This window comes from Ascaphus truei, chromosome 3 (assembly GCF_040206685.1).
Source record: "Ascaphus truei isolate aAscTru1 chromosome 3, aAscTru1.hap1, whole genome shotgun sequence".
Lineage (NCBI taxonomy): Eukaryota > Metazoa > Chordata > Amphibia > Anura > Ascaphidae > Ascaphus > Ascaphus truei.
This window is the reverse complement of record NC_134485.1, coordinates 147,081,350-147,104,606: the sequence shown is the minus strand read 5'-3', so window position 1 is coordinate 147,104,606 and position 23,257 is coordinate 147,081,350. Positions and strand designations below refer to the sequence as shown.

At 41.4% G+C, this 23,257-nt stretch overlaps 2 protein-coding genes across 7 annotated transcripts in view; one reads left to right on the top strand and one right to left on the bottom strand.

The window, feature by feature from the left end:
• LOC142489230 (uncharacterized) overlaps nt 1-8,506 on the top strand; it is a 138,033-nt gene extending 129,527 nt beyond the window's left edge. For all 4 annotated transcript variants that reach the window (XM_075589637.1, XM_075589635.1, XM_075589636.1 and 1 more), the window contains 2 exons: nt 1,041-1,199; nt 6,662-8,506. In XM_075589637.1, coding sequence (XP_075445752.1) covers nt 1,041-1,199; nt 6,662-6,804 — 302 coding nt within the window. In that variant the 3' untranslated portion in view covers nt 6,805-8,506. The remainder of the gene's footprint in view (nt 1-1,040; nt 1,200-6,661) is intronic.
• BCAS3 (BCAS3 microtubule associated cell migration factor) overlaps nt 1-23,257 on the bottom strand; it is a 1,601,451-nt gene that overhangs the window by 34,859 nt on the left and 1,543,335 nt on the right. The window lies entirely within an intron of this gene.

Sequence of the window (23,257 nt, the reverse complement as noted above, 5' to 3'; positions counted from 1 at the left end):
ATGGAGGGGGAATTCTCTGGGGTGTATGTGTGATGTTTGATCAACCAACAAACAAAGCCAATACAAATGATAATCTGAAATCTTGATCTAATGTATAACCACGAACTGTATAATGAATAACCACTGATACTTAATGCAATCCCATGAACCAGCTCAGCAAAGTTCTACTCACAGATGTCATGTGTTTTACCAGTAATATTGTCCAATGAATAAAGTCCAATTTAAAATAAACTAGTCCTCATAGGATGGTAAAAAAAGGATCCTTATAGTTGTTGGCTAATGCATGCCCACACAAGAGGAAACCACTCCTCATATATACCTCAAAGAAAAGAAAAAGAAATTAGGTGGAGGCGCAATAGCAAGTGGAATCAACTTTATATTCACCTTTAGTGTCCAATAAAAATGTTTATAATATATAACATGCACTATAGGTGCACAGAAAAGAGTTAAAACATGAATAGATAATAATTATGAATGAGTGATATTGCTACATATCACATAGGCTAAACTGGTAAGTGTGTAATGATCAGAGATTGCCTGTAAGTGTGTAACAACCTGGGAGTCACGCCACCCTCGTCGTGCTCCCCACTCACCCGCAGCTCCGCCGGGTCCTCCCGCACCACGCAAGCAGCCTCCCTCCAGGACGCAGATTGCCGCTCCACTTGGGCGCGCGCATGCCGGTGTTCCTCTTCTAGTGCCTGTCCTGTGGGCATGCCCGGTCACGCGCCCGCAAACACAGCCACACGGAGGCGCGGCCACATGGAGGCACACCAGCCTCTTAAAGGCACAATACCCCAAACTATTGCTGCAATCAAATGCAGCTTTACCACTGGGCTCTATAGCTCCTCTCCCCGGAGCCCTTCTGGACCTATCCCTGTCGCAGCCTGGCCTATTCACACCCCCCCACCTTGCTACCCTGCCATTGGACCCTCTCACCTATACACCCTGCGGTGTCACTAACTCATCGGCTGAGCATCGAACTAGTTGTTCTCATCACTCTCTGCCTCCCTAGTCCTGTCCTGTTTTGTCTTGTCTTGCAGTCTTCCTCGTGTACCGAACCGGCTTCTTCTTCGACTCTCCGCACCTCTGGTATCCCGAACTTGGCATACGGCAATACGATTCTCCGCACCTCTGGCATCCGAACTTGGCAACCGGCAATACGACTCTCCGCACCTCTGGCACCCCGAACTCGGCATACGGTAAAACGATTACATCTCTCTCTCTACCCCGGACTTGGCTAACAGTACCCACTACTATCCGTACCTCTCCTGCCCCGGCCCGGACATCCAGACCAGATTCTACTCTCAAGACGTGCCCTTGTGGCTGTGGGTGGCGTTATATCCTTTCCCACCTCAGCACCGTGGTCCCGCCTCGTTTGTGGTGAGCACTACCTGACAAAGTGAGGTTGCTGCCTTGGTTGCTGCTGGCTGTCAGCTCTTGCGTGATCCTTCCTCTCTGGGGTTAACACCGGACAGTTCCTGCTACAGAACTGGATCGGGCGCATGCACTGCTGGGACTCACTACCTCCGTGAGTAGGTGGGGGCCGTGGGTCTCCCTGGCGTGCGCCATCAGATGAAAGCGTCCTGGGTGTTTCCAAGTTACCCCCTCTGGTTTCTCTTCAGAATCACCGGATTAACGCATGGATAGGTAGCAGGCTGATCAGCCTGTTCTGCAGCAGATAGCCAAATATTCCTCCCACAGCTCTCACGGTTTGCTCTGTATTCACTCCACACAGTACTGGCTCAATGTTGGCTCCTCCTACGCGTTTCACCACGTGATGTGGCTTCGTCAGGGATAGGGATGCACCTACCCCTACCTTCGCTCACTGGTGTCCCAGATCCGCGACCCACGATTTCCCTGCCGCCCAGTCACTGCTAGCAGTTCAATCTCTGAATTGTTTTACCAACATAAGGAATGGGTAAAAGTGCTATTACCCCAAAGATAGCTAATAGCGCTTTTACCCATTCAAAAAACAAAAAAATACAGTAAAATACATTAAAGTAAATACAACCCCCCCAACACCATCACATACAGTACAGTAATTGGCAAAATTACTATTATCCAGATATGGATAATAGTGCATTTGCCCATTTAAAATGAAACCAGCCAGCATAAAGTAAATAAAACTTGCACTTATCCCTGTCAGAGTGAAGGCCATCTTCATCTTCATCACCGTCCATGTCCTTTATTGGCAGCAACAGTACAATAAAAAATACTATTTTAGGGGCCCCTAACCCGTTAATCACCATAGCGGTTAATAACCGATACTGTAATTAAGGAGTTAAACCACCTTCCCCCACTACCCACCTGACAGGCCTAACCACCCACCCTGGGCAACTACCCCCACCCTCTACCCATACTCTATGCCCAGGACATACTTGAAAACGAGAGGTAGCTCTCAATGTATTACTTCCTGGTAAAACATTTTACTAATAAATAAATACAATTAATTGAGTGGCACAGTGGTACATCATGCCCATATAATATGGGCATGATTTGCCACTATAGCAATAAATGGTCAACCTAAAAAATAAACAAACAAGCGCCAAAAATACGACATGAAATCAAAACAATCGCCAAAACAAACACACCAAAAATAAACAATAAAAAAGTAAACATCAAAAATGTCCCAGAATTAAAAATCAAAAACACCAAAAAACAGAAATAAATAAAAGAAAACACCAAAAATAAACAAGAATTACAAAAACAAAAAACAAAGAAACACAAGAATTATAAAAAGCAATCAATAAAAATACATATAAAAGAAATAAAAACAAGCATTTGCCAAAAATGTATAAAAACATTGGCAATCAATGGGTAAGCAAAAATAAATCAAAATGTAACAATGCAATCAAAATACCTGAAAATTTCAAACAACATACATTCAATGGTTTTTCTTCCCTTTATATGTCTTCACTCTTCGATTCCCGGGGAATCAGGAAGCTCTCTATCAGTGGCCTAATGATCTTCAGCTCCAGGTAAATTGCTTCTTCTTTTCTTCTGTTCTTTCTTCTCTTCTGTACTTGTAATCCAGTCCAGGGGGGGAGATGTGTTCCTGTCATCTTCTTCAGGTTGATGAGAAGAAGCAGGACTTATATAAGGTCTATGAAGTCACATTCACTGTCAAATGACACACCTCCAATCCTATAGGATAGTGTACCATGGGACATAACCCGTTTGTTTTTTTAAAGAATGAGACGTTATGTAAAGGGAGGGAAGCCAGCTAATCAGGAAGGCTGTGCTTCCCCCCACTTTAAGATGACGTCACCAAAAACAAGATGGCTGCCATCACATGTTACTCCAACCAATCGGATTGTGAGATATACCATGTGAGGCATTGGTTGGAGTAAACCATGTGAGAGTCCATTTTTGGAAAGGATGTGACGTCACTCCCTTTCGATGACACCACATCCTTTCCAAAAATTGACTCTGTCACATGGTGCACCATCCAATAGGATTGGAGGTGTGTCATTTGACAGTAAATTTGACGTAACAGGCCTTATATAAGACCTGTCTCTTGTCATTTGACCTCAAGAAGACGACGGGAACACATCACTCCCCCCCCCCACCCCCTCGGAAGGGATTACAAGTACAGAACAAAGAAGAGAAGAACAGAAGAAAAGACAAGGCAACTTACCTGAAGCTGAGGATCATTGCGTCGCAGATGGTGAGATTCCTGATACCTCGGGAATTGGAGGGTGAAGACATCTAAAAGGTAAAAACCATTGAATGTATGTTATTTAAATTTTTCAAGTATTTCGATTGTATTTTTAAATTTAGATTTTTTTTGCTTGCCCATGTATTTATCTATGCCCCGTTAGGCCTATAGATATACAGTGACAAGTAATGCATTTTTTTGCAAATGCTTATTTTTATTTCTTTTGTGTATTTTTGTTGATTGCTTTGTATAAATCTTGTGTTTCTTTGTTGATTGTTTTTGTAATTCTTGTTTATTTTTGGTGTTTTCTTTTATTTATTTCTGGAATTTTTTTGGTGTTTATTTTTTTATTATTGTTTATTTTTGGTGTTTGTTTTGGTGATTGTTTTAATTTAATGTAGTATTTTTTTTTGGTGCTTGTTTATGTTTTATGTTGACCATTGACTTTCATAGTGGTAAATCATGCCCATATTATGTGGGCATGATGTACCACTGTTCCAAACAATTGGTTTCTTGGCATTTGTAATATGCTTGTTTTTTTAATGTAATGTATTTTATTTTGTGCCTGTTTTTTTTTTTAGCTTGCTCATGTATTGCTATAGAGACAAAGCATGCCCATATTATATGGGCATGCTTTAACACTGTGCCAATCAATGGGTAGTGGGAGTGGAGGGTGGGGTTAGTTGCTTCAGGTAGGGTGGCAAGGCCTCCAGGGTGGGAAGTGGGGAGGGTGGGGTGTAAACCCCTTAATTACTATAGATGTTACTAACCACTAAGGTGATTAAGGGGTTAGGGGCCATTAGATTGTATTTGTTATTGTACTGTTGCTGCCAACGGAGGACATGGACGGTGATGAGGATGAGGACGGCCTTCACCCTGGCAGGGGTAAGTGCAAGTTTACTTTACTTTATGCTGGCTAGTTTGATTGTAAAAAGGCAAATGCACTATTATCCATATCTGGATAATAGTAATTTTGCCCATTACTGTACTGTATCCAGGGACGCTTTATACATTAGCCTGACTAGGCACAGTGCCTAGGGCCTACGAACCTTTGAGGGCCTACAATATTTCACTTGAAAAAACACTTAAACAAAAAAAAAATCACAAAATAAGAGAAAACAGCACATTTTAATTTAAAATACCTTCGAAGTATCGATACCTTTAACGAAAGAAAAGTATCGATGCCAAATATCGCTAGTATCAAAAGAAACAAGCAAACGATGAAATTAGCATAAAATTAGTAAAAATATCGGACACACAGGCCTCTAGAAATAAAAGTGCCTAGGGCCTACGAAGGTCTTAAAACGGCCCTGACTGTATCTGTTAAGGGGGGGGAGGTACAGGGGGTGGGTTGTGTATTGGTAGGTAGTAGGTATTTTAATGTTTATTGGGGGTAGAGGAATTGGGTGAAAATGGGGTACTTGGCCCAGGGTGGGTGGTTAGGCCTACCGGGTGGGTTGCGTGGGGGGGCTGTTAACCCCTTCATTACCATAGCGGTTTATACCACTATGGTAATGAAGGGGTTAACTCCTCCCGCATCCTTCCCGGTAGGCCTAACCACCCACCCTGGGCCAAGTACCCCCTTCACTCACCCCCTCTGCCCCCAATAAACCAGCTACCGTGCATTAAACCCTGCATTGCCTTAGCGACTAGCCGCAAAGGTAATAAAGCTGCTTTAATTGAATTTTTACTAATAGTGTGCGTGAGCAAGGGGTCTCCTGCTCTGAAACGCATTGATTACAGCCTCAGGGACCCTCTACTTCCCTGCAATGTTAAAATCCTTCGTGTTACATAACCAGAGGGATTAAATCCTGGAGGGGGACCTATATCTCGGGAAGTAGGGGGTCCCCAAGGCTGAAATTAATGCGGTTCAGCTCAGGAGACCCCCTGCTCCCGCACACTATTAGTAAAAATAAAAATTGAAGCAGCTTCATTACCTTAGCGGCTAGCCGCTACGGTAATGATTTATTTTTTATTTTTTAGGGGTGGTTTTGATACTAGTGTGCGAGAGCAGGGGGTATGTACACGTACACTAGTAATAAAATGAATATTGGAACTGCACGTTTGCCTGTAAGAGCCGAGCATGGAGACGCAGTGTCTCCATGCGGCTTTTCCAGGCTGCAGTTTCAATCAGTTGCCGATTGTGAGAATTAGAGCGCGTGCATTTTTTTATCGAACTTTCAAAAACTTGGATTTTTTCTTAGTGAATACCATTTTTACCAACATGTTTTAGTGCGCGATAAATCAATGCAAAGTTGTTCGGCAATGCACTGATTTTTTCACTGCTTTGTGAATAGGCCCCTTGGTGTCAGGAGGCGGATCATAGAAAAGTGGTTTTTTTTGTTGCTCAAGCTTCATATCACAATATTTTTTTAGAGCCAACTACATTTCTGTTCAGTACGGAAACGGTAGCTCTATAAAAACGTTCTCTCTCAATTTTTGGCGCCGCAACCAAATAGCAAATATAATTTGGCAAATCTTTTCTAATGTTAATTGACAATGTAAAAGTTGAAGAACTTGTTGATTCTGCCACGTTTCCTGAGCAGATATCCCTCAGACTATAATAGAGTAATAGTTGTATCCTTTAGTCTTTCGCTCCTCTCTTAACTATGCTATGCAGACCAGTGTTCCAGAATTTTGCAGACAGGATTCCACTCCAGCATATATTTTGCGTGAATGCCTAACTGTGCAGAGCATTGGAAGTGAAAAGGGTGATATACTATTATTTTACTAATGTTTATTTTCTCGAGATGCAACTAAATTGCAGAGTAGTACAATAGTTGTGAAATAAATATAAAATAACAATAGAGTATTTCTAATATTAAAATTCATACTTTTAGTATACTATAAGTTTATATTATTCAATATTATTATCTTATGAAGGGCATAGCCATTTACATTACTAGTCTATAGTTGCAAAATAACTATAAAAGGTTATTTTTTTAACTTATTGTCTTCCTTTTTTTTCTTCTTTTTCTTACATGGAACCTGATATAAGTTCAGCTACTGCAAGGGGCAGGCAGCGAAAAAACGGTGACAGCAGAAGAAGCTCAGGATGTACAATGTCTATGGCCGGATGCCTGCAAGATGTCACTGAATCTCCCTCTGAGTACAGCCCTTGTGACACAACTATGTGGAGCCTATAAGCTCTCGACAAAGCGCTTAAAAAGCCATTATTTATAATAACTGTTAAATGATGAGACATTGTTTACCCAGATCGCAAGATAAATTCTCACTTACAGAATGCCTGCCTCGGTTTTCTGAGAGTCATCTGGTTTTTATTTTAAGAGCAAAATGTAATTTGTCTCATACTAGCAAAGCAGAAGTATTCACACAAAGTATTTTTTTCTCTGCACCCATGTAATACAGTACATACAGTATATATATGGGTCGTTGCTACAAAGACATCAAGTGAAAAAATATCTTAAAAGGTCTATGTAACAACGCAGAGATGTGTTTTGATGCACTGCACTATTTTTTGCATATTATTAAGTCCACTCCGAGTCTAACAGAGACACTCCAAGACTTTCTTACATCTGATACAGAATTTTAGACTTATGCCATTTCATTTATGGCAGTGTTTTGGGGGCAAATAAAAGGGAAAGAGAATGGCACAGAGAGACACAGAATGTGATACATCTTAAGTCGTTATAATATGGGCATTATGTAACTTCACCCCAACTCCTCCTACTGGCACTCCCCAAGTCATATGCTGGGACAGATGGGGAAAAACAGGTGAAGGATGAAAATACAATGGATTTGTGCAAACATTGCCTTAATACATAGACCCCTAAGTAATCTAAGGACTTCAACTGTCCTGACATACAATGTACAAATTCACTGAAGACATTCTCTATGATATTGTTCTTCTTCATCAGTTTACAGGCTAAATCCCTTTCTCTCTGTTGCTGTAGTTTAACTACTTCAGTTTTATTTAAAACTGTTAAACCACTCAAAATTATGAATATTGTAATATGCATTTTCTGTGTTTGATATCTGAAACACTAAATTGTATTGCTGAATTGGGGTAAGTAAAGCTGTGAATGGCATGCTCTGATAGAACCCCAACTTGTTCTCCCCTACTAGTCAGGAGCATAATGTCGCCTATGCAATGACATGCAATGTTCTCCTTATTAATTGATTGGTGCTCTAGGCCTCGTCCAGGGTGCAACCAAGCACGCTGGTGCTCGAGCGCCAGGCCGTCATGCGCTCAGGTTGCCCGGATGATTTCTGGCCAACTAGTTGCGCGTGTGGGGGGAGGGGGGGGGCATGTCAGGGGACGCACCTGCGAGCAGCAGAATCAAATTTATTTGTATCTGCAAGCAGCTGAGTGCCAAGCGTTCATGGGCGCACGCTAGACAGACTCATTGCCATCATGCATTTGATTGCATGTCGCATGAGCGTGTAAGCGCCCTCAGCTTCACCCTGGACGTGGCCTTACATCAAGACGATGCAAGGACGCATAGGGTAGCTGCACTGCGGTGCTCCTAGAGGTCTAGTATAGATGGTCATTCTTCAGAAAATTCCATGTTTAGGTAATGCCAAAAATATATCTCTATATGTCTCCATGAACATTTAATTTTCTCCATCACAAACACCCACATTTGGTGACAAAATAAAAAGTTTTAAAAACCCTTTAAAGTTACATCAGGAAAATAATCTGTTTATGAAATGAAGTGTTTAAGTGATTTAAAGGCTGGGAATTTTTTTAATGTTTATAAAAGTAAATGCACTTTGAAAAGGATGATGCCCCGTTAAATGAATTGCAGATTATCTTAACTATTTGTTAACATTAACCACTTTACTAAAATGATCTAATAACGTATACTTCCCAGTTAAAGGTTTTTATTGGACTCCAATCAATTTTTCAAGTTATTTCTCAAATGTAGTGTATAGTTTATGTGCACAAATACCCTATGCACACATTAAATGTGCAGAGGCAATGAAAACATTGCTACCATCAATGCAGCCTCTTCAGCAAGAGCCAACATTGTATGCTCTGTCTGAACTATTTGTCTTTGCCTCAGACAATTGTGATTTATTGAAATCACTTGCTGTTCCCACACCACTGTAAGTTTTCCAGAGCTTGGTAAACGCTCCACAGGCTTTTTTTGCAGCCTGTCTTGCATATCAGATACAGACTCTGACAAAATGCTTAGGCTTCAGATGACCAGATTACCATTGAGACTAGCATCTCCTTTGATAATTAAGAAACCTAGAAGGTTCAGCAATTACGATGCCACAAATGATAGTGGATGCATGAGTAGTAGGTTTTGATGAAGCCTATGCAAGATTATTTGGCTGTAAATATTGACCATTTTAGTTTTCTATGCCAGAACACAATCACAACAAGGAGCCAAAGTGTGATGTTGATAAGGATTAGAGTGTACTGGTTTTCTTCACTTGGCAAAAACGTTGCAAGAAACTGAGGGGCAGATCCTCAGGTCGCTAATTTTTTTACCATAACGTTATCTAAGTGTAGCCCCTGTAAGAAATAGTGGGCTACCTATCCTTCTACTTACTGGAGTAAGCCCTGGTAAGGGCAGGAGCCAGTAGTAATCATGGGGTTTTCCCCCACCAAGCCCTGCCTTGAGTGATAGAGGTATAGAGGTGTATATATAAAGAGAATGATGAAGCTACTCTACAAATGAATGGGTAAAGGGTGGCTTAACCCATTAATTACTTTAGCGCTTATTAACCGTTATTGTTATTAAAGGGTTAAGTAACACCACAATATATTTGCTATATGGTGTGGGTGGGTTATGTATAGTTTTTTAATAATTGTTATGCTTCTTGCGGGTGTGTGTATTGTTTTGAATGTGGGTATTGGGGGAAGGGGATATTGTCCCCAAGGGACGGACGGAAGGCCTCCCGGTGTGTTGGGGGTGATGATGGTTATGCCTCACAGGGGAGGGTAGGAGGGTAGGAGGGTGGGGTGTATTTATGTTAAAGTATTTATGTGTCTTGTAATAATTTTTTTGGGCACAGACTTGATACTGCAGGCAACACCCGAGGGCCACCGCCAGCCTATAGTACCATTCCTGTGCCTAAAAAAATTACTATGGGTTATGTATAAAAGGGGGGTTTAGGTGTTGTTGGGGGCACAGAGCCTGATTGTGCTGTGTATTGCAATGTTTATTGGGGGCCATTGTCCGCAACATGTTAAACATGCTACTGTGACTTAACCCCTTCATTGCCTTAACGGATAGCCGGTAAGGTAATGAAGCAGCATTACTGTATTTTTATTATTAGTGTACATGTGCAGAGGGTCTCTGGACATGAACCGTGTTGGTTTTATGTCCGGGGACCCCCTGCTTCCCGAGATACAGGCACCTTTATGAGGTGTCGGTATCTCCTATGAATGGAAATGTCCCGCGTCACGTGATCGGGCTATCTCAATGCATAGGAGATACCGGCACCTCATAACGGGCCCTGTATCTCGGGAAGCAGGGGGTCCCCGGACATAAAACCAACGCGGTTCATCCCCAGAGACCCCCTGCACATCTACAATAGCAATCCTATTGATATGTACACATTATTTTTTTTGCCGCCGAGATTTGTGCAGAGTGAGGCGGATCTCGCTCTCTGTTGACAGATCTCACCAGCGGAGCCATTCTCGCCAGGGCTCGCCATCTCTCTGCCGGATTCCTCTCACAGATATGCGCACCTTCCTGCATACTGCGAGGGGAATCCGCCAAAAACATGGAGAGTTTTAAGTCGGGCGAATGGCCATTCTCGCAGTTCTCTGCATAGGCCCCTAAGTTTTCACAGGGGTAACGGAGTATCCTGCATATGGCGAACATAAACGGCAATAATGTGGCGACTTTATTGCCGTTGTGGCTTTCATTAAAGTAGCTCTCTATATAAGCCCCACAGTCTCTGCCCTGTAGAGTTTTTGGTGCCTGAGGCACAGGGAGATAAAGTGACTTGCCCAAGGTCACAACGAGCTGACACCAGGAATTGAACCAGGTTTCCCTGGTTCAAACTCTGTGCCAGAGTCAATGTCTTTACTCACTGAGATGTATGTATGTATGTACACTGGCGACACACTTTATTCGAGCTCGGCTAGTCCCACGAATTCGGGTATACCCGGGTGTATTGAGGTTTGTGACTGTTTTCTGCCCGAGTGCATTGAGGTATTTTCCAAGCAGGGATTGAAGCATTTTATTCCCGCTGGCTGCAATACTGCACAGTATATATATATATACTGCATTACAATTCATGAATTTATGCCATCTGGTAGACACGCGAAGCATTGCAGCCTATTAAATCCTAATCATTATCATTTAACAGATCAGCCGCCCGTCAGCCAGGCATGAACCCAGGCTGGGCAGGCAAACGCAACGGGGCTTGTCAGAGGTGAGGAGCGGCGCATTCCAGGTATCTGCCAGGTACATACTGGGTATTTGCTCGAATAAAGTGTGTCGGTGCAGTACAGTTGTGTTAAAAAGAAAGTACACCCTCTTTGAAATCTATGGTTTTATATATCAGGACATAATAACAATCATCTGTTCCTTAGCAGGTCTTAAAATTAGGTAAATACAACCTCAGATGAACAACAACACATATTACATGGCGGAGATTTGAAGTTGAGCATGTGTATTTATTTAAAATTGTTACATTCTTATGGGTACAATGTTATGGGTACAATGCTAATACATAATGCGTCAATAACTAATAAAACTTTTTCCCAATGTGCATGTGAAGTGTTTTTTTTTTTTAACACGACTGAACACTACGATAATCCCCATTCATCAAGGTAACGTTATGATGGCCGCTTTGCTAACACACATTATTTTTGCATCACAGCTTTGAGAAACCCCGTTTATAAGAAGAAAAATAATAGGCCCATATTTACTAAGCAGTGTTATTGCATAAGAAGTCTATTGTGGAATAGCACCGCTTAGTAAATAGGGGCTATTGTCATAAAAAGCTGCGCACTTTCAAGGACATTTTGCATTGTTTAATAATAAAATAGTGAAGGTTCACTTGCAAATATCTCATGAAATATCAGAAATGTCACACTTTTACATTTATATATAGCAAAGAACATACTGAACGGTTACCCCCGCTTCAGCTAAAGTAATATGATAGGTGTTGGTGCTTAAAGGGGCTAATTATTTATTTATAATGGCCTTGACAAAGCAATAGCAGCGAAACACGATGAGGTGTCAGTACACTACCTTACATGTAGAGGTATAACAATTATTAGGTTAAGGCTTAGGTTCTTGGACAAACCTGTTATTGTTCCTATACAGTGTATTACCTAGCTGAGATCTCCTTATTTTGTCAATCTAGGAGTCTCAGCAGTGTCATATTGCTACACAGTTTTTAAACCAATAAAGTACCAGTGTTAGCCATAGATCTGCATACTTCAGATCTTCAGCTCACACGACATCTTGTGTTATATACAGTACACTCACGAACATATTACTAATACCACTCTAATCATATAACTACATAGTCCATGGTCTGAAGTGGTGCACAACCTATCAGGATTGTAAACAACTATCATCTGGACACTTGGCTGCCAAATACACCAGCCGCGTGCTAGGTTCTCTGGTTTTGGTGCACCTACAAGTACTATATTACTGTTGGCACTACATTTAAGGTGTTCTACTATTCTTCCTGCACACAGGCATTCCCTAGCCTAGGAGATGTCTTTATACAAGGGTCACTAGGGCCAGTGAATCCACATAACACTGGTAATCCAACACTGGTTAAAACACTATTCTCTATAGGGTCTACTACACCCTTAGAGTCTATATAGCGCTCGCAATTTATTTAATCCTTGTTTTAAACCCCATTGTTTTAACGAGTTCCTAATAAAATATATGTTTTAATTTTATCATCATCTCACAAGGTGACAGAGTGCTACACAGGGGTCATTTTTCTCTCTGGTCTCATTTATATATAGCATCAGATATTAGGATGATTTCCAGAAAATTACATACAAGTGGCAACTTTTTAGCCAATTTGGCAGCTGCAAATGTCCAATTTTCCATCTCTAATTAAAAAAAAAAATGCAAACGTACAAATTAGCAACATTTGTGAGTTGCAATGAAGTGACAGTATTAGGCCAATAATTTTGCTTCCATTTTTCTTTCAAGCTCTATAATTTAAAGGAGCCACGTTTTGATAAAATGGTTTATCCTAGAAACCACAAACATTTAACCAAAACAAAAATATATATGTTTGTGAAGTTTTGAAAAAGACTAAAAAGGGTTATACTTTGGGAACAAATGATCACATGAATTTAGCTCTACTGTAAATAACCACTGGAGAGGATTGTCGCTTTAAAACAGGGATGGCCAACTCCAGTCCTCAAGAGCCATCAACAGGCCAGGTATTAGGGATATCCCTGCTCAGCACAGGTGGCTCAATCAGTGGCTCAGTCATTGAGATTGAGCCACTGATTGAGACATCTGTGCTGAAGCAGAGATATACTTAAAGCCTGACCTATTGGTGTCCCTTGAGGACTGGAATTGGCCACCCCTGCTTTAAAATATGTTATAAATCTTTTAGCATTTCACCTGAAAGCCAGTAGTCTACACACTACAACAAATATTGTCATAAAAATTAAGTGAAACAAGTAGTCAAGTGGTTAATTTGTATTAATAAAAACAAATGTAGAGTAAAAATGATACAATTTAAGTGCTACCTAATGTTGCAAGAGAATAGCAAGCTCCTCTTCAGGCAAATAAAAATACACTAAAACATTGTTAGAAAAGCACACATATCAGTGTATACCCATGGGTAATACGTATAAAAGAAAATAAGTCAAAACCAATGTGGCTAAATAAACAGGTAGGGGAGGAAATGGAAAAAAAGAGGAAGGCGTTTCGATTCTTTAAATCAGAAGGGACGGAGGCAGCATATCAGAATTATAAGGAATGTAACAAAAATTGCAAAAGGGCAATACAATTTGCAAAAATGGATAATGAAAAAAGGATTGCAATAGAAAGTAAGATCAACCCTAAAAAGTTATTTAAGCACCTTAATAACAAAAAATCAGAAAAGAGAATATACAGTAGGACCCTTTCAGTGTGAGATGGTCAGGCAGATTATTGGAGATTAGGAAAAAGCAGAGGAATTAAACAAATTCTTTGCCTCTGTGTTTACCATGGAAGAATCCATTTCAATTGTAAAGCCACAACCTCTATATTAATAAACATTTCGTTAACTGAGGAAGATGTTCATACATCCAATAGTTCTCAAGGAGTTAAATTCAGTAATAGCCAAACCATTACATTTAATATTCAAGGACTCCATTTCCACAGGCTCAGTACCACATGATTGGCGTAAAACGGATGTGGTGTGTAGATTTAAAAAGGGAGCTAGATCACAACCAGAGAATTACAGACCTGTAAGCCTGACTTCAATAGTGGGGAAACTACTTGAAGGTTTAATACGGGATATTATTCAGGAATATCTAATGGAAAACAAAATTATTAGTAATAGTCAGCATGGATTTATGAAGGATAGTTCATGCCAAACTAACCTTATTTGTTTCTTTGAGGAGGGAAGTAGGAATTTAGACCAGGGTAATGCAGTTGATGTGGTCTACTTAGATTTTGCAGAGGCTTTTGATACGGTTCCACTCGAGAAGTTGGTGTACAAAATAAAGCAAATTGGCCTCAGTAAAAAAAATATGCACCAGGATTGAAAACTGGTTGAAGAATAGATGTCAAGAGGGTTGTCATAAATGGAACTTTTTCAGGTTGGGCTAAAGTCGTGAGTGGAGTACCTCAGGGACCGGTACTGGGACCCTGCTTTTAAACTTGTTTATTAATGACCTTGAGGTTGGCATCGAGAGCTAAGTCTCCATCTTTGCTGATGACATTAAATTGTGTAAGGTAATAGAATCAGAGCAGGATGTAATTTCTCTCCAGAAGGACTTGGACTGGAAACGTGGGCAGGTAAATGGCAGATGAGGTTTAATACAGAATATTGTATGGTTATGCATTTGGGAAACAAGAATAAACAGACTACTTGCAAATTAAATGGGGATAAATTAGGGGAATCTTTGATGGAGAAGGATTTAGGAGTGCTGGTAGACAGCAGGCTTAGCAATAGTTCCCAAAGTCATGCAGTAGTTGCAAAGGCAAACAAGATCTTATCTTGCATAAAATGGGCAATGGATAGAAGGGAAGTAAACATAATTACGCCCCTTTACAAAGCATTGGCAAGACCACACCTTGAGTATGAAGTACAATTTTGGGCGCCACTCCTTAGAAAAGACATTATGGAACTAGAGAGAGTGCAGATAAGAGCCACCAAATTAATAAAGGGGATGGACAATCTAACTTATGAGGAAAGGCTTGCTAAATTAGATTTATTTACATTAGAAAAGAGGCGTCTAAGAGGGGATATGATAACTATATACAAATATATTCGAGGACAGTACAAGGTGCTTTCAAGAGAACTAGTTATCCCAAGGACAGTACAAAGGACTCAGGTAATTCCTTAAGGTTGGAGGAAAGGAGATTTCACCAGCAACAAAGGAAAGGGTTCTTTACAGTAAGGGCAGTTAAAATGTGGAATTAATTACCCATGGAGACTGTGATGGCAGATACAATAGATTTGTTCAAAAAAAGGTTGGACATCTTTTTAGAAAGGATATGTATACAGGGATATACCAAACAAGTAAACATGAGAAGGATGTTGATCCAGGGAGTAATCTGATTGCCAATTCTTGAAGTTAGGAAGGAATATATTTTCCCCTTTATTAGATATCATTGGATGATATGTCAATGATATGTCAATGGGTATTTTTGTTTGAGTTCTTCTGGCTCAATATACTGTAAGTATAGATATAGGATAAAGTATACAGTATGTTGTCTAAATTTAGCATAGGTTGAAATTGATGGACGCATTTTTTTTTCAACCTCATCTACTATGTAACTACAAACTGATTTTGTTAGTGGTTATTCAGAGAATTATGCTCAACTGAAGGAAAATGCTGCTTTATTTCAAAAGTGACCAGCGCTTTTAATTTAGCCCATATCCAATTCATAAAGATGGCCACATTTAATGCAGCAATACTACATTCCCCTTCTTTTCTTTTTTTAATATGTAAAGCATGTGACAATGTATAATTTTACATTGCCTAAGCTGGAAATCTTTTGGTGCCTAAGCTGGAAATCGTTTGGTGCTCCTGTTATAAATCTGTAAAAATCCTGATAGTGGAACTAACATAATGACCGCCTTTCAGTTTCAATCAATCCTTCAGTCAGGGTAACTCAGCAGTTACAATGTATCCTTATATTACAAAGGTAACATTATCTATTGTTACAGTTTGCAACTCAAACTGCAGGGAATATTGGCAACAAACAGGAAAGTGTTGCAAAGATATTCCACTGCTTGGGAGGTGGGCTAAAGCTTGCTATAGAAATCAAAGGATGGTGTAACTCAGGGGTGGGCAAACATTTCCCCCTCCTCTCCCCCCCCCCCGCTTTCTTACCGTGTCTCCGGCGTTTCTGATGTCACAACGTCATGTGGCATCACGTTGCTACGGCGATGCATTGCCAGAAGTCACAGGAGACAAGGTAAGAGAAGTTACAGAGGTCTCGTGCGGTCCCCTGGCATTTAATTTCAATGCTTTGGTGAAGAGCGTGGGGCCTTAACTCATTCAAAATTGCATTAAGGGTTGAATTTAAAAAAATGCAGTAAGTATTATCTAATACTACAGAACTGATTTATTAAAAAATATATAAGATTTAACGTTTTGCTGCTTTAATAGTTCTTTTAAAATTTTAATTTATTCTCATTTGATAACAAACAAATGGGCATGTTTATGACGTGAATAAGCTCTTAGCCTTACCAGGCTTGCCATCATGCTTCTTCACACTCCCATTGTTCTATCATCCGTAATAAGAACCGATCAGATTGTCTAACCCCGGAGAAGCAACCCACTTATTGTTTATCAATAAGGGTAAAAGTTACCAGGGATTGGTGCATAAGGGTTTATCTGAGCTGTACAATAATTTAAGAAATCTAAACCAGCACTGCAGTTTTCGGTGGAAAAAGAAAATGAAATCTAAACTTGATTCCAGCTTTACACAGTCAAATTATAATGGTCGGACAAGATGAGGAAGCAGAGATATTTTATGCCTTCAATTCATATATTTAATTCATCAATGCCTTTTTCTTTAACCCCTTTGCTGCTTAGGCAGGGGGAAGCGGGCACGTCTCCCTGCTGATGGAAGGGGTTAAATAAGCATTTTTCATATATTTTTTTCATTATACAAATCAGTCTATAACATATGGAAGTTTCTGACAGTTTTTTTTATTAGGAAAGTTGATTTTGACCTTGACAAGAAAGAAGTGAATGAACTTTTCTAGTTAAATGCTTCAAATTGCCCTGAAGTTCTTTCATGATATGAATCCAGACACCAGCTACTCATTATGGTTCCATAGACTCCAGCTGCAAGTTACTCTCTGTGGCCTTATTTGTATTGTGTCAATACATTTGTATCTACTTAGCGTTATTAAAGTATTGATTGCCTCACTCTGCTAGATGTGCCTTTGTCTTAACTCTGGCTCACCAAATACCGGTTTTGAAACGGTTAAGAAAATGTTTATCACAAGACTGGCTTCAGAGTTGAAAGTAATGTGATCAGTAATGAATTTTGTGTTACATTAGGTTGTATAAATGGGCAGACAAGCACAGACAACAAGTGGCCAGGAGTCGGGGCTAATCTAATGAAGTAAAAATAGAGACAGCACCAATTATACTTGGGGCCAGCTCAGAGCTGCTGCAGGGACTGCAAATGAATAGGTACAAATCAAATTACTGACTAATAGACGCACTACAAGAGGGGGCAGTCAAAGCTAAATGCATTAAGGCCTTGTGACCTCCCTGCTCTAAGCAGCACAATTCCAAATTTGACTTCTATCCCTTTCTTTATTTCACTCTCTCTCTCCAGAAATCAAAGAGACTCTTGTTCACTTAAGAGCCAGGATGCAAAAATGTTTCTTCTAAAAAGATTGAAACATTTGCACTGTCCAAATGGGAAAAGCGCTTTTACATTATCAGGCTATTCTGCAGAAAGCCATTCTTCGAGCTCTGCATTACAAACCCGGCAACCTGTCAGCCTAGCTTTTTAAGTGTTCACGCACCCTTCAGAAATGTCAGACAGAACAGAATATTCAATGTAGAGAAGGTTATGTGATTACTTAGAGACTCTCTCTAGATAGTTTATTTTCTTCCATCTTTCTGCTAGGTTACAAATAAAAATCTTTAAAAAAAATGAAGGTTTAGGCCTGGCTTTGTTAAACTATTTAAATTGGCGATAATATTCTGTGTTATGAAAAACACTGAAAGCTGGATATTTTTTCAAATTGAACACTATTTTCACTAAGAATTATATACGCATGATAATTGAGCATTAATTAACTCCTAATAGCTTTCTGGCAGCAATGCAAGAGAATCATGATAGTCACTATCACAATTTCTTATTAATGCCAAAACTGCACATGCCAATATAATACAATGCTACTATAGGGTAATGTTATACAAATCATTACATTATCCTATGGACAAAAAGTATTTTAACCCTTTTGTTACATCATGGGCTTCCAATGATGGACTTGATTGAAGCTAACTTCAAAGAAGATGAAAAAGACTCATCTTTTTTTCTTAACAGGGAGTCCTCCTCACATGTCCTCTTAATAACAACTAGGGTGGTATCGAAGAGTGTGTCCCTTTTATAGGGATTGTAGCGTTTGCATACGACATTTAAGGAGCTACATGCGGTAAAGCAACCAATCATATGACTTGCTTTACCACATGTTTGCTGTCCTCAGCAATGATGTTAGACGTCTAAGGATGTTTTATTTTTTCCACATGACTGATTTCCGCGTCATTGATTCCAAATATTGGCAGGTACCACGTGTTTCTTATGACATGTAAGGAAAAAACTTCTTAGACATCTAATGTCATGACGAAGAGTTAGTATTAGACAGTGTTTCAGGCCTCGCAGTAATTTTTTGCTGCACTTTTTCGAGTTTCCATTTGAGCTGCCAAGTGGCAAAGAAAGGTTATTTTTTATGGTTCGGATTCATATTACTAAACTGGATTAGGTTCATGGTGGTTTTGCTCCTGAAGACCACGGGGGACCATGGGGTAAGTGGTGTTTTTTTCTTTGTACCACTCATGTGTCATTAAAGCTACATAGGCTCCACTTGAATCTGTTAGGAATATTTTAAGCCCTCAGGCTGCGGTCCCAGTCAGCACTGGAGCACACACGCACGCCCGGCGGGGGGGCGGTGCGTGCACAGTGCTGCACCGCGATCTGCGGTCCTGGGAGAGAGGGAGCGTTTGCGACAAGAGGGGGCATGGTGGGGGGTTTGCAGGGGCGTGGCTATGACCTCACGTGCCGGTTCGTCCTCATTGGCTGAACCGCCGACGGGGGCGTGGCCACGTCTCCGTCACAAACTCTGAGTTTAAATTCCCCTGTCTCAGTGAAAACGTGTCGCGCACCGCTGGAGAAATGTGCACCACAGGGTAGTAACTGGGACCGGACTGACTGGGGGGTGGGGGGACGGAGCTTGAACGCACGGAAGATACTGGGGCCGCGACCTTAGTGGTAAAAGTGGACAGTTTGATATGGGCAACCCATGACTAGCTAACCTTTAAAGTCTACTAAGGGGTTAATATATTAAAACGTTGTGAAATGTCTATTGAGTTTATATTTATCATCTCTTCCAGGTTGGTTTAGGTGAACTTGATTATGTTTCTAGTGGCCATTATATACATTGGTAAAATAGGCCTAATGCCAGCCTGGGTAGGGGATTAAAAAAAGGCAATATTTTTTTGGTGGTATCCTAATATTGCCAGGTGAGTTTGGTGAATACCATGTGAATAAGCCATTTGGTGCCAATTATTCATTTGCATGCTCATTTGCGCACGTCAGGGTAAAAATACTGCCAACATATCCCCGTGGTAAAAGGCCCATTACCAATGCTTTACCACAGGCGGCAATATGACTTTAGTGAGTACAGTAGGTTGATAAATAGATCGCCAAATACCAGTAACACAAGTTTTTAATTTATCAACCTATATTGAATCTAGGCTTTAGTTTCATGATAGCTTGCACATTCATACGAAGTACAAGGCATTAACAATTGCAGCTGCCAATTAAAAAATATAGTTCAAAATAGACTATATTTGTCAGGGCATGTGTCAAACAACAAAGCATTCTTTTAAAATGTGACAGATTTTATAATTATATTTTTAGCTGTTTGGAACAGCAAATGCTGTGCTGTGCATAGTAGAGGAATGCAGTACAACTCATCAAAAAGACACATGGATCTAGTGTCTGTAACACATTAGATTTCTGTGTCAGTTTAAAACAAGCTACTTTTTGCATTGATTAAACCTGCAGATAAGCCTTTTTTTTTTTAAATATACAAGCTTACAAATATTTCTTGCAGTGCTCATTCTGATCTCAGAATGTTTTTTTAATAATGTGAGTAGCACTTACCCTTTCATTGCCCTTGGGATTCATCCTTTAATTATATATAAGCATCTCATTTTGTACACATCTGAGTATGTCTAGTCCTAAATTAGAACAACAACAAGAGGAGACATTTGTGTTTCCTAAAGACAATGAAGATTCTATAAGGAACCTGCAGGTTCATCTTATGAATATATATTTTTAATATATTTGAAGAAAAAAAAAACCTTCTATGGCTGAAAATAAAAAGGCAACAAAAAAACCAAACCAAAATGCATATTATGCACCTTCATTTTGCACGTCTCCCAAAATATGTAAGTAATAATCCCAGAAGAACAGGGCATTACTGGCTAATAATGCCCTGGCTGGAAGAGTTGAAGGCCCGAGGCGAAGCCGAGGGACTTTAACCCAGCCAGGGCATTGTTGGCCAGTAATGCTCTGTTCTGAGGGGATTATTACTATTATAGGCTTTTTCATAAAATAGACACTTTTGTATAGATATATAAACGGAACTATGCTGATGCACCTGTGTAGGAAAAATAAGTAAAGTAGCAAATGAGAAGGGAGATAGGTGGGGGGGAGACAGAGAAGTGAGGGGGGGAGAGAAGAGAGAGAGGTGAGGGGAGGAGAGAAGAGAGAGATGAGGGGTGAGAGGAGAGAGAGATGAGGTGGTGGGAGGAGAGAGAGATGAGGGGGAGAGAGGAAAGAGAGATGAGGGGGTGAGAGGAGAGAGAGATGAGGGGGTGAGAGGAGAAAGAGGCGAGGGAGTAGGAGGAGAGATGGGTGCGGGAGAAGAGATAGGTGGGGGGGGGGGTTGAGAGAGGGGGAGAGAGGTGGAGGAGGGGAGAAGAGAGAGAGGTGAGGAGGGAGAGAGGTGAGGGGGAGAGGTAGGGAGGAAGAGAGTTGAGGGGGTGGGGGAAAGGTGAGGGGGTGGGGGGAGAGGTAGGGGGTGGGGGGAGAGGTGAGGGGTGGGGGGAGAGGTGAGGGGCTGGGGGGAGAGGTGAGGGGGTGGGGAGAGAGGTGAGGGGGTGGGGAGAGAGGTGAGGGGGTGGGGGAGAGGTGAGGGGGTCGGGGAGAGGGAGGAGAGGTGAGGGGGAGAGTTGAGGGGGTGGGGAAAGAGCGAGGTTAGGGATTTTGGGGTTGTAGAGGGAGAAAGGGGGTGGCCCGGGATAAAAGGGGTTACACCCCATTTGGCCATCCCCTGACCTCACCCGGGAGTCAAAGGGTTAACTGGGCTAAGACCCAGAACGGTGATTTAACCCCTGTAATGACATGTACATGTGTATTCCCCTGTTTCCCCTGTTTTATTGTAACAACTGGTCTGCAGCCCACACACACTGGGATCCATCCGGGAGCACAAGGGTTAATAGTTGTATAGTGATTATAGCCCTTTGTGTAGTTTTCCCGCCTTTTCAGGCACCATTTTGCAGGTTCCCATAGGCCGCCATTAGGGCTCAATGCTTTTTAATGGTGAATCTTGCTGTGGAGTCCGGTTCCTGAGAAGACCAGCAGATGGCGTCCGAGGGGGAGAGTGGCGGTTTCCCATTGAAAGTCTATGGGCTCATTGACTTCAATGGAGAAACCCTCGAGAGAGCTTTCCAGGAACAAGTTGGCTGCCGTCCAAACTGCTTAACCGCAAAGCGGATACATTTTCAATAGGAGAGCTTTGATCACTTACAAGTCAAGTTCAACGACAAGTGGCGTGGGAATAAACAGTTCTAGGGCCCCTAGGAATAAAATTCTTGCTGCCCCTAGTTCCTAGACTTCCCCCCACTCGACCACAACCGGGTCCCCGTATCCTGGACCCCCGATAAGGGTCGAACCCATAAGAGCGGGCCGTGCCATAGGTTCCAATGGCGGCGGCCGAACCGGCTCAGGAAAACGGCTAAGTGTGAAAAGCTGAATTTTGGTATTCCATAGCTCCAGTTCCGGAGGGTCCAGAGAGTCAGGGTTTGGGGTATCTGTAGCTACTGCTCCGGCATCGCTGCAGAACCATCCTTGACCCTCTGAGACCAACCCTACGGAGTATGGACCCCCTTGAAAGTTTGGGATTTTTCCCATAGACGTCAATGGCGGCCAAACCCCATTGACCGGCTACGGCGGAAAACTCCCATTGACTTCAACGGCGGCATCGCCCCGTTGAAAGTCTATGGCGGGGATTCCCATAGCCGCCAACGGCGGCGGTTTGCCATTGAGAGTCTATGGCGGCGAAGCCCGTTGTTTTCAATGGGGATTTAGTGAAAAAACGTGATTTCTTGTAGTGGAGATTTTTGTATTAAAATGAAAAATGATTTAAGGTGCATTCATGTAACTCCGGTTCCCAAGGCCGTAGCATGTCGCTTTTTGGACCATACGGTGTCCCAGTTCCGACATTGAGAACTGGGAGGTTTGGACCTGCTGGACCCAGCGGAACCGGATATTTTAATACGTTTATGTTTTATGTTTAATACTGTGTCCCAAGGTATGGATAGAACCCAGAGGAAATTCTTTTGCATACCAGGATAGCAGATGGCCCTAGAGGCGACCCAATGTCTAGGACTTAAGTATTGTTCAAAGGGTTTTGTCACCCTCCCTGTTTATTTGAGGGCGGAGAAGGCTCAAACCAGAGCAGTTTTTAAGTGTCCCATTTAACACCTTCCAACAAAGGTTTTCCTGCCAGAGATCCAAATGGGTAGACTGGCTGGCATTCCATTTGCATATGTGGGGCTACAGAAATGAGACCCCAGAGTTCTACTGCGCCTGTGCCAGCTAGCAGGGGGGCATGTATTAAAATGTGTTCCCACATTAAAGATTGGCTGGAGGTAATTGAAAACCAATCACAGGTACTTAATGTTAAGGATAGAGGGACAAAAGGTTTATAAACTGCTGTCCACCCTATATCCTTGGTCTTCGTTTGCTGATATGGTTACCTGATATCACCTGAATGATTACCTGATTGCTGAGAGAAATGCTACATCATACTTCTCATTCCCCAACCCCTAAGTAAGTGTACTTCTTGTCTGTTACTGTATTATTCGTGTGTTCACCTATCCAAAGGAATAAATATACTTTATTATATCTAAGACTCGTTTCAGTTCAGACCCAGTGATAAATATATATCATCTGTTATATATATTTATGTGACCTTATACAGCCTGCC